Below are 12,297 nucleotides of genomic sequence, written 5' to 3' on the forward strand. Positions count from 1 at the left end.
AATAAAAATTTCTAAAGTTTTTTAAAACAAAGTCTTTGTTTATTAAATTAAATTCGTATGTATTAAAAATGTTATTGTGTTCTAAGTTATTTCTTTAAATTAACGACAGATATTTTTTATAGGTACTCCGGCACTCTCACAAAAGAATCGTAAAGGAGAAACGGATGATTGCAACGAGCTGCCAATTAAAGAAATGGATACGGTAATTACAAAGCCGCGTCGGCGACTAGGAATACAAGCCAATTCGGCGCGTTAAATGCTCCCCTGGCGATTCACGTTCTAGCCGGGGCTCTCGCGGATCTGGGATGGCCTTCTGGGAGCAAAAGCGGCAAGAGCAGCAGGAACAGCAGCAGCAGCAGCAGCAACAGCGATATCGGATCAAACTCAGTTAACAAGCCCGTGTCGTCGCTGTATCGGTCGCGCAAGTAGATAGATTTTAAATCGAGTCAACTGTGGGACAACAGTAACAAAGTTAACACGGCAAAATAATCTAGGAGCGATTGGTTCGTGTATTCCGTACATAATGAAAGCACATGAGACGAAACGATAGTGGATCCCGAGGATGGTGGATGCTGCGAGGAAGAAATTGAATTCTGTTTTTACACGCCGCCTAATCACTCGACACATCGCAGTGTCAAGAGAGATTCTGTTTAATGCAGAACACTGAAAAATGTAGATACAAGTATAGTTACAAAGAAGACACTATTAACCCCATCCTATTTCATCGAAACCTTTCGTGTGTATCGACAGTATCCACGATCGATCAGCGAAAGTACAGGCTATAAAATATAACGCTACGCCAACGTCGAAGAGAAACGTACCGGATGTCGCAAGGAAAAGGAATGACACAGTGAGAAGACCTAGAGACAACCAATCTCAGGTATGTGATGTGTGGCAGAATTCCGTGTGAGGAAATCAGTATTTTCGAACGGAAATCGTGGAACGAAAGAAAGGGAGAAACGTACGGAATAACAGATCGACATACGGGATCGAACAAAGACTCGTCCCAACAAGTGTCCTTACACCTTGTGGATTTAAAAGTTTTCTGTCCGACATCATCTTCGTCGCGAAGCGACGTTGACTGTGTTATGGAATGAATCGATGCCCAGACAGGGCATTTAAGTGTCCACGATCATCATCTTCAGTACGAGCATCATGACCCCGATAATGCGCCTGCTCCTCCTATCCACTCTGCTGGCCATACAATCCTGCTCGACCGTCTGCTCAGCGAGCAGCGATGGTAAACCTAATGGCCCGATCTTTAATTTAGATCACACTGTTCTGGAAAAGAACTTAGCGGCAATCTTCAACAAGGTGGCACATAGTTCCGCGACCACGAAGCGCAGCGTGCCGGCATACGATGCTCAGGTGTCGGCTAGCACAACGTTGTCAACGGTACCATCGCCGTTAACCACCAGTACGATCACCAGTACAACTACCGCTAGCCCATCGATACCCGCTATTAAGTATCCGGCGGCGCCACGGGCCACGGCATCCCCCGTCTTTCGAGATCTGCCGTCGTACGCGCCGCCTTCCAGGGCACTCTTTACACCACCCCTACCACCAGAGTACCTGCATCCATTCGCCGATAAACCCACACTGCGAGGTACCAACTCGGACGTGCATACCAACAACAGGAGACCGGTACCACCACCGAGCTTGACACCGGCGCACGAGCGGATACCCATCCGACCGCCGGATCTACCTCAGAGTCCTTCTCAAGTACCAGAGAGGCATCATTCTCATACGAGGATCAAACCGGCAAATGTGCCCGATAGCAGAGAGCAGAGGCCGGCGGAATCCAGTGAGGCCGATCGAAAGAACGGCACGAACGATCCTTCGTTCGTGACTCTTCATTACCCCAGTATTTCTAGGATTTTATCTGGCAGCAATGGCAGGAAACAGGATATTCCTGATATACTATTAAAGCCTTTAGCTACGAAAAGTCCATTGCTGCCGAATATTCCTCTTGCCCCAACGACCGATAAAACTACGTCGCCGCCAAGCACTGTGACGCCAAAAACGCATGGCAGTACCGTGGATCCTTCGAAGATCGCTGTCACGCAGCCAACGATCTTCAATCTACCAAACACTGGTCGACAGGACGACGACGGCTATCATCACGGCCTGAGGAACGAACACGATACTGATAGTATCGAAATAGTGGATACGGAGAGGCTACCGTATCCGCAAGCGCAGCCACCGGCGCCAACGCCAAAGCGACCAACAAGTGTCGACGACGATGGCGCTGATGATGACCGTTTGATACCACGCGTCGACACACATCCACTTGAGTCTACGTGGCGGATCGCCTGGTCACTACACGTATACGTCGCGGCGATTATGTTTACGCTCATGGCCTTGTATTCGATCTACAAGATCGTGCGTTTCAACGAGGCAACGAATCTATTCACACAATCGTACTTCCTAGCTGTTCATCTCCTGTTGACCACAATCTGCACTCTGAGGTGCTTTCACCTCTTTTACGACGCTTACAATCTCGGACATTCGCTGCCGGAGTCATTGTCTAGAATTCTAATGTACTTGCCGGCACCACTCTTGTCTGCGGCGTTTGCCACTCTGATGTTGTTCCTTGCCCGATGCTCGGAAGCACCATCGCTTAACAACAACATCCTCTCGCCTATTACGCTTGTATTTTCATCCACGGTGCACATTATACTGTGCGTATCCCTGCACGTGTCCGCGCACATGCTCGGCTATCAGGACGAGGCGAAAATCCTACCGCTCATCTGCCAGTGCATTTACATCATCGTCTGCATCACTCTAGGTTTATGCTACATGTACGTGTATCGCGTGGTGCGTTCGCAGATTCATATGGCCAGCAATAAGGCAGCTGGCGCAAATCATATGATGGGCGCCGATCCTACTACGATGGCTCTCAGCACTGCCATCACCACCACTATTGCCACCGCTTTGTTGTTCATCCTCATGGGCCTCGTGCAGCTCTATGGCGTATTCGGTGTTCAGGAACGTCCGCAACAATTTCCATGGCTCTGGTGGGGCTGGCAGTTCTCCGTCAGATTACTAGAGCTATCCGTTTGTGGTCTCCTAGCCTGGGTTGCCAGCCTATCTCAATATCCGTTGCGCGAAAAACAGATGCAGCAACACTCGGCACACTCGGGCTTCGCTCTGTTTCCATGCGGCAGTTCCACTTCTACGGAAAACATGGATGACGTACTCTACCCCGCCATATGTAGTACCAACCAAGCGATTCAAAATTATACCATGAGAACAGGAAAACAAGTCTACGATGATAGTTTTCCACTGAATACTTTGCCCGAGCATTTGAACATATCAGGTAAAAAAATTGTAACATCTCATATTTTTCATTAACAATCTATTTATAATTGAATGTTTAAAATTTACTTCTCATTATTAATCTAAAAGAGACTGATATTATTTATTAGATTATTCAATATAACTATTAATTTGCAGTAACTAATGATTATTTATTGTATAGGTACCTTTGAGAGACATTCCATCCGCAAATCAGGTACAATGGGCCACTTTCCTCACGAAGGTCGAGGTTCCTTAAGTCGTCATGGAAACGGTATACAAACTCTAAGGAACTCAGAGACTCGCGGGAGGCATACGCCTGTACAAGGTCTACACGAACAAGCTCCAACCAGCGGCTCGACGATGCTAGTCGCCGAGGACGGCTTCGTTAGGTTTCGGAGTCTTGGTGCGGAGGAAGATGAGCTGTCCGATACGCAGAGCATGGTCGGCACTCACGGCAGGGGAAGTTCGCTCGCTGGTAGTGTTAGATATAACGCGAGGCATCCCACAGTACAGCATCAGCACCCCCATCAGCACCAGCATACGCTGCAACACTCGCATCCGAATCAACATCAAACTCACCACCAACTTTACAACAACACATAAAGGCTGTGCCAATGCGATGACTAGAACGTGATTCTTGTTGACTCGGTAGGTAACGAGAGATAAACTTTCAATCGTTTATTATTTTAATGAGAAATATGTAAAAAATAAAATGCTAGTAAATGCATAAGTATCACAATATTAGCAAACAATTTTTTCTAATAAATAAATTTTGGGATAAATATAAATAATAAAATTTTAAATCATTTAACTTTATGAGTGATACAATAATTGGTGTTTTTTTTATTGCAGACGTAACGATCGTCGTCGAAACATAGGATATATCGACATTCGCGAGAATCGTCGCCCTCGCAAACTTCGGTCTAAACTAATTTTATCTCGTACTCTATGTAAGATATGTCCTGTGTATAGACAACCTAATTGCCATTCCTGCTCTCCCGCTTTGCATCGACGTCCGAGCCAAGCCTCTGCCGTACGATATCTATATATATTTATTTTGATCCTCGATAAGCAAGTAAAAGTATACGGCGAACTCGTTTGGGGTTCCTCTACCTATATGTGGGTAGTTCAGGGTATATTGAAACTTGATCTTATATTAGGCACTTGGTACTTATTAAGATTCATGTGATTGAAAAAAAATAAAGAAATACTGTGTCTCACTGAAGTATATAGGAAAATGCTTCTCTCTCGGTTTTATGTTCACTGTTAGTACCGAACGGCTGTGGAACGTATTGGAGGAACAAATGATTTTAAATTAGTTCTAATGCCACATAAGGAATTTCGATATATTTTAGCAAACACACTGCTATTTGACGCCACGTTATAGAAGACTTTGACGTTATATTGTCCCAGCAGATTTTATAACATTCATTATTTTACATAGTCGTACATACATTAAAAAGCATTTCAATGACCACCTTTCAATTGGTACTTATTCTTCTTTGAATTTACTATTGTGACGGAAATTCGACATAAAATCAGCTTTGCGATCAGCAGGAAGTATATATTTTTTACAAAAAAAATTGTACGCGAGGTCCAAACACTCAACTGGGGAAAACAATTACGATTCTCATTCAGGTATTCCGAGATTAGGATATGATTGTGTCAAGCTGAAAGCGATGTTTGTACAGTCGATGATAATTTATCACTCAGTCCAATTGTACGATTTAGTTAGCGGCTAAGACTAGATTAAGAAAATTGCGGGTTACGTTAAGTTTAGCCATTAAGTTAGGCAAGACGCGACTAATGTCAACAGGTTTACATTTAATAAATCGAAGGAGAATAAGAAAGACGTCAAAAAAAAATACTATTACCGATTTAGAATAGATGACATAAGTGCGATTTAATGTCACACACACACAGGCCAGCATTTTATTTTATTTCTCAGATTCTAAGGTACAAAATAGTACTTTTTACCTTTCACTTCGTATATCGATAGGTCGCAATGTATATGTTTATATATGGACATTGTAAATAAGGTATACGGGCTCGTCGTGAGTGAATCTACTGTTATGATGGAATCCAATTGGGTTCTATTCGAGATATTGGAATTTATACATTTCTTGGTTGTATAAAAAAAGATGCAAGACTTGTATTTTAATTTATGTTAGAAGCTGTATTTATTATGTGAAACATTCCACAACAAGTGATCAGTGTGTGCGCGATCGATTTGTGTGGGATTTTATTGCAATTATAAATTTATCTAGGCGCTAAATGAAACGGAACAAATGTAAATAAAAGCTTTTTTGCGAAGTCTTTACGTTTGTCTTACTTTCGAATGCGATTTTAGTCATTCTAGATGCAGCAGATGTACGTAAAACATACTTCTTTTTACATTTTTATAAAAAAATGAATTTTAGTTTGAATATACCTTCACAGGTTATTGTGTTCACATTATTAATTTATATCGGGATAGCATAATTTAGATAAATTTTACAAGACTGCTGTCAGTTTATAATTTGACATGCATTACACAAAAATGTTCCCAAATTTAGGTTTCCTATAAACAAATTTTATATTGTAATATATAAATATAATGTGTTAGTTATGTATGCATATTTAAATGATTTTGTTTTATTGTACCATTTCTTTCCATTTTCATTCTCCATTTCATTTAAATTCCTCATAGAAAATTATCATGCATGTATTTTATTTTCAAAGAATATTAATATTATATTTTATATATTGATAAATATATCTTATATTTTATATATGATGTTTACATGAGATAGCGAATAACGATATTACATTGATTTCTTTCGAAATCTATTAGTATTTGACTTTGGTAAGTATATTTTATAAAAATATATAACTCTCTTTATCTTGATGACATAAATTTGCTATTAAACAGTGATATTAAACAGAAGTATTAATCGAACATATTAAAGTATCACTAGTAAAGTATACACATTAAAGTATCTACTAATTAAAGTTCTTGAATAGTCACCACAGCCATTATTGAATCATAATGTCAGAAGAGAAATGACACGTTAATTTTTATTATATGCTATTTATAAATAAAGACAATTTGAATAAAACAAAATGATGAGATTATTTTAAAACATTTGTAAAAATGAATGAAACGAAAACTATGCTTATTCTCCCTGACAGTCAATAAATAATCGTAAAAAGTCATAAAAGGCATGTGTAAGTGAAAATAACGCATGCGCATTGAATAAAAGCACTTAATGTGCCTTTTATCACTTTTTACATCATAATTGAATCATTTGAATCATTACATCATGATTCAAGATAATTGTGATGACTACTCAGGAGCCTTAATAAATTAGATACTTTGTGGACTTTATACCAGGAAGCTTTTTTATAATGTTTTTGATAACATAAGAAATATAGTGCACTTGTACTTAATATTTCGTATCTTTATCAAACTCTGAGCACAAGATAAGTTATATAACGTAGAGCAGTCTCGTCATTGATTTAGTTTGCTCATATTCGTTGACTTACAATCCTTCGCATATTATTATAAATAAATATTTAACGTATAAAATATTAGTAAATTATATCAATTAATTTTAATAACAAAAAAAGAATGAATTTGAATAAAAAGTGTATTACATTAAGTGAAGTGAACAACAAATTCACAGAAGATGTGCTAATAAATATCCTCTCCAAAATATGCAACGGAAAAGAAGTGCAATTGACAGATTGGAGTTTTAACGAGGGATCTGCTAAAGGTGATAATTATTTGTCAAATATTTACAAGGGCAAAGTGAATGGCATTATAAATGGCGATCCAAAACAACATGTGCAAGCGAATATTGTCGTAAAGTCAATGCCAAAAAATCCTGGAACACGAAAGACTCTCAGATGTATAGACTTCTTCAATAACGAAATCGCTTTTTATACGCAGGTAAGATTAGACATTTATACTTCTTTTTCTGAGACTTGTACATCTTCGTTTGAAAAAAATTATATTTATTTATGTAATCAAATAAACCATTTTCTAATTATTTTACAGATTATATCCAAATTTGAAAACTTTCTAGCAGAAAAAGGACAAACCGATCTATTATGCATACCACGTCATGTAATCTCCTCCACAGATAATGAAAACGGTTTTCTAATTTTAGAAGATGCTTCTTGCTTAGGATTTCGTGCCGTTTCACGATAGAACTGCCTAGATTGGGCAGAATGTTTAGCTGTCTTGAAGACATTGTCCAAATTTCACGCGATCTCATTTGCGTACAAAGATCAGAAAAAGAAAGAGTTTGCAGAAATGACAAATTCTTTAAAAGAAACCCTCTTCGGTCATGAACATTGAGACTGGTACAAAGGATTTCATGTAAATAACAGAAATATCTGATAGAATTTATATGGTAGAATCAGTTTTCTTTCTAGAATAAAAAGATCTTTTTCCAGGAAAAGATACAAATTCTAATTAAACACGCTTTAGCTATCGAATATCCCAACAGCAAAGCTGAGAAACAATACAATTCTTACAAATTTGGTGCTCTCTTTAACAAATGTATTATGTAATAGAAGAGATGCTCCTACATCTATCGTAGTGGAGGGTGATTGTTGGAGTCCAAACTTTTTAATCCGCGACATTGGAAGAAATCAAAAGAAAGCATTGATGCTTGACTTTCAGCTTGCACGTTGCGCAAGTCCTGTGGATCTGTCGTTTCTAATTTATGCTTGCACTCTGAAGTCATTTCGTGATCAATATTTTGATGACATTAAAAACATATCACTCCGAGTTGAGCAATGCCATTAGATTACTCGGATCTGACCCAGAGAAACTTTATCCATGGGATTTATTCATGAAAGAGGTAAAAAGAGAGGTTTTAATTTTTCTTAGGAGAGAGGAGGTTTTAATTTTTCTCAAGAGAGACAATACTATAATCAATGTGTAATTAATTTTAGGTGAAGGAGCAATTTGTGTTTGGTGTGTTTGCTTCGCTTGACGCTATTCCATTATGCCTGATAGATTTACCCGAATCATTTACCATAGACACTGCTGTTGAGGATAATGAAACAATAGATATTAGTGATGTGATATTGTCATTTTCTTATTTTACAACAATCGGAAGGCAAAGACTAGCGGATGTCATAGTTCACGCTGTTGAAAAAGGATACATATAACACAATAACACATATAACACAATACATATAACACAAAGAAAGCTTTACTATAAGATCATTATTTGCTGTAAAATATAATTAAAACAATTAATAAGGATTATTCGATATAAGTTTTCAACAATTCAATATAAGTTTTCTTCCTATGATACAATATTCTTCTTTTTATATAAATATTAAAAAGGAAATAATATTCATTCTAGTAGAATATTGTGTGCTTATGGAATTGTGATACACTAACCAATCTATATTATTTAAATAAATAAAATATTTTTAATTTCTCTGAAGAGATTCTTATTAAAACAATACAACTTATATTATTTGATATAATTCAATATAAGTTTTCTTATGACACATAAATAGAAATCTATATGTTATCTATAAATAAATGAAATATTTTTAATTTCTCTAAAAAGAATTGTAGGGGAAGAATCTCTTTTTAAATTATTAATCATTCCTCCTTTTTAAATAATTATTCATTCTGATTAAAAATATATTTTCTTTAGATTACACTTAATATTTTTATATTTCTGTAATGTTACAACTATAAAGAAAATGATAATTGGATCATGTTGCTCGCATGCAACTTCATCAGAAACAATGTTTATGTAACATATTTTTTTACAACTTTTTATTATTCTTTTTCTTTGCCAAGGCAAAGTCTTGCAAATTTCCAAGTTTTCTGGAACACTAGAATCTCCGTAGTGTAACATATTACGGTATAGGCGATATATGCATACATTCCGTGACTTATCAAAATTCGGAGCACATTAGTATATAACTATAATCACAAGAAAATTTGCAATATCATAGCGGAAGAAAAGTCAATAAAAGATAAACTGCGGGTGTATAAATATTTATACATTCTTAATGATTTCGATAATGATTCTATATATATATATATATATATATACAAACATTTAATCCAAATTTTTCCACTTAAAAACACAAAACAAATAAAAAAAGTGTGGTTTTTGCGATCGTATACGATAACATGCTCTATTTCTTATCAGCTGTTTTATAAAATGAAATTTTCTATCGGAGAATCTTCTCATTTCTTCTAGCAATACGTAAGGTTATGTTTCGCGCAGTTTCGCGATGCAAATCGATGATAGAAACATGCGCACGATCTATAGTCGACTACAGTGTTCAGAATGTCGACGGAGAGAGACTGGCAGTTCATAGAATTCAGTCACATTTCCTCTTGTGGCCTCTTGCCACTGTTTATATCATTTAATTCGTCCCCACTACGCGAGCCCGGTTGATTCAATAAATCTCAACAAGATCCTGCATTCCATTTACAATGGAAAATTACGTCTAACGTCATAGTTTCATACGTGGCAGATCGACGCGCCAGGAATACAAGGTTTGTTCACGTGCGATTACTACGATTACAGTATTAATAATCGGGACGTCTTTTTTATTACGATCGACTGCATCGTGTGAAGAACGATCGACGTAAACATTTCTTCCCCCCCCCCTCCTCTCTCTTTCAACGAGAAGAACTGGATCATAAAGAAGAGACTTATATATATGTAAGTGAGCATAATCATGCTGTGTCAAAAATTGTACTGTAGAAAAGTTGAAGATTACAAAATGACAAGATACTTTTGTGAATGAATTACAGACCGTTTTTATCACGGAAAGAAAAGATCGAGTTATCAGAGAGATACTAAAAATTACTATAAATCACGTCTGACGAGATAACAAGTAAGTTATAAATATAAGTAGCAACGGCTTCATTAGCTTATTTCTTAATAATTCAATGATGCTCACTTATTTGTTACATTCTTTTAATGAGAAATATCTATTTTAAAAGATTTAAATCGCACGCATTGATCTAAACGTTCCATTAAATTAACATAAGTATTAATTTCGATAATATCGCAATATTTAAATCTAGTATTTAATATTCCCAATCAGATTTCAGTATTTCGAAAGTATTGTCGAGTTTCGTAAATTAATTTATTAATAAATACGAAAGTAGAAGAAATTAAGATCATGAGTCAAACTAAAAACCATGTTAATTTGAGCGACGTGAGTGACAAGTTCACGGAAGAGGTGCTAGCAGACGTTCTTCGTAAAGCATGTGATGGGAAGAAGGTGCAGTTGACAGATTGGAATTTTGGCGAGGGATTTGCCAAGGGTGATAGCTACTTGTCGACTGTTAACAAGGGTATCTTGTACGGTGTTGTGGACGGGCAACAAATGCAGGTTAATTTCGTCGTAAAATCAATTCCCAAAAATGTTGGCAGGAGAAAGACTTTCAGGAGCGAAGATTTTTTCGGTAACGAGATCATGTTCTATACAAAGGTGAGGATATACGAAATTTTCTTTTTATGTAATTGGAAATGCATATATCTTTTAAAAAATGGATCCGTTATATATAATCAAGTAGTAATACAGATGTAAAACATTTATAAAAACAATTTACAAAACAATTTTATAGATTATCCCTAAGGTTGAAAAATTCTTAGCAGAGAGAGGACAGAGCAATCTGTTGCGTATACCACGTTACTTGGCTTCTTACATGGATGGTGAAAATGATTTTATAGTCTTAGAAGATGTCTCTCCTCTAGGATTTGGACCAGCATCCAGGCAAAGCTGCCTGGATTGGGCGGAATGTACAGTAATCTTACAAGCCTTGGCGAAATTTCACGCAATTTCATTTGCATACAAAGATCAACGAAAAGAAGAATTCGTAGAAATAACAAGCTATTTAAAAGAAACTTACTTTGGTAATCATAACTGGAACTGGTATCAAAGATTTCATGTAAGTAATTACGCGTTACATTTTCAATAATTCTTACTAAAGTATATCTTCTGTTACAGAAAAAGTTAGTTGATATAGCAAAACATGCATTAATGACAGAATATCCTAACAGTAAAGCTGAAAAGCAATTTAATTCCTATGAATTTGGTACACTCTATAACAAGTGTACAGAATTGTGTGAAGAAAATGCCCCGACATTTGTTATAGCTGCGGGTGACTGTTGGGCCCCGAACTTTCTAGTCCGAGATATTGGGCAAAATAAAAAAGAAGCACTAGTACTGGATTTTCAGCTTGCACGTTGCGCTAGTCCTGTCACAGATCTATCGTTTTTAGTTTATTCTTGCACTCAGAAGCCATTTCGAGATGAGTATTATGATGACATATTGAAAGTTTATCACTTCGAATTAAGCAGCGCCATTAAATCTCTTGGATCTGAACCAGAAAGGATTTATCCATGGGATTTATTTATGAAAGATGTAAAGTATCTATTTTACTTTCAAAATTTTTAAATGGAAATTATATAGATACTAATACTCGATATTAATTGCAGGTGAAGAAAAATTTCATATTTGGATTAGTGTTCGCTCTGGAAAGTATTCCATTTTGTCTATTGGACCCATCACAATCATTCGATTTAGATGCTATTATCAAGAGTAACGAGGCAGTAAATATTGCTGATGTATGGACATTATATAATATTAAAACATCAAGTGGAAGACAAAGATTAGCAGACGTAATTATTCATGCAGTTGAGAATGGTTATTTATGAAAAAGGATATTATTTTTATATAATTCATCTTTCTGCGTTATAGAAGATTATAAAGCACAACTATCATTTTAATACAATAATGCATATTATACATATTACATATATTATGCATTATATCTATAACATATGTTATATACCAATACTATTGTAGTAGCAATATACTAATACTATGTAATATATTGGTATATCTACTGCTGAAGTATTATTGCAATATATAATATTATTGATATATAAATACACACACACACACACACACACACACACACACACACACACACACACACACACACACACA

The 12,297-nt window shown here is 36.4% G+C and overlaps 2 protein-coding genes and 1 pseudogene across 3 annotated transcripts; all 3 read left to right on the forward strand.

Moving 5' to 3' along the window:
• Positions 1-608: 608 nt before the first annotated feature.
• On the forward strand, positions 609-4,328 carry LOC108690693. The gene is made up of 3 exons (XM_018198107.1): positions 609-3,319; positions 3,482-3,948; positions 4,153-4,328. The coding sequence occupies exons 1-2, from the start codon at positions 1,156-1,158 to the stop codon at positions 3,901-3,903; spliced, it is 2,586 nt and encodes an 861-aa protein (XP_018053596.1). The 5' UTR covers positions 609-1,155; the 3' UTR covers positions 3,904-3,948; positions 4,153-4,328.
• Positions 4,329-6,910: 2,582 nt separating this feature from the next.
• LOC108690686 lies at positions 6,911-8,499 on the forward strand (annotated as a pseudogene).
• A 1,007-nt stretch (positions 8,500-9,506) lies between these two features.
• Positions 9,507-12,223, forward strand: LOC108690687. 2 transcript variants are annotated; one of them, XM_018198093.1, is made up of 7 exons: positions 9,507-9,826; positions 9,909-9,995; positions 10,088-10,170; positions 10,384-10,773; positions 10,910-11,233; positions 11,293-11,709; positions 11,784-12,223. In XM_018198093.1, exons 4-7 carry the CDS (start codon positions 10,462-10,464, stop codon positions 12,000-12,002), a joined length of 1,272 nt encoding a protein of 423 aa, XP_018053582.1. In that variant the 5' UTR covers positions 9,507-9,826; positions 9,909-9,995; positions 10,088-10,170; positions 10,384-10,461; the 3' UTR covers positions 12,003-12,223. The 2 variants fall into 2 exon arrangements, with proteins under 2 accessions (XP_018053582.1, XP_018053584.1); XM_018198095.1 differs by lacking the exons at positions 9,507-9,826; positions 9,909-9,995; positions 10,088-10,170 and having other exon boundaries at positions 10,333-10,773.
• Positions 12,224-12,297: the final 74 nt, after the last annotated feature.

The sequence above is a fragment of the Atta colombica genome, unplaced genomic scaffold, assembly GCF_001594045.1.
Source record: "Atta colombica isolate Treedump-2 unplaced genomic scaffold, Acol1.0 scaffold35, whole genome shotgun sequence".
NCBI lineage: Eukaryota > Metazoa > Arthropoda > Insecta > Hymenoptera > Formicidae > Atta > Atta colombica.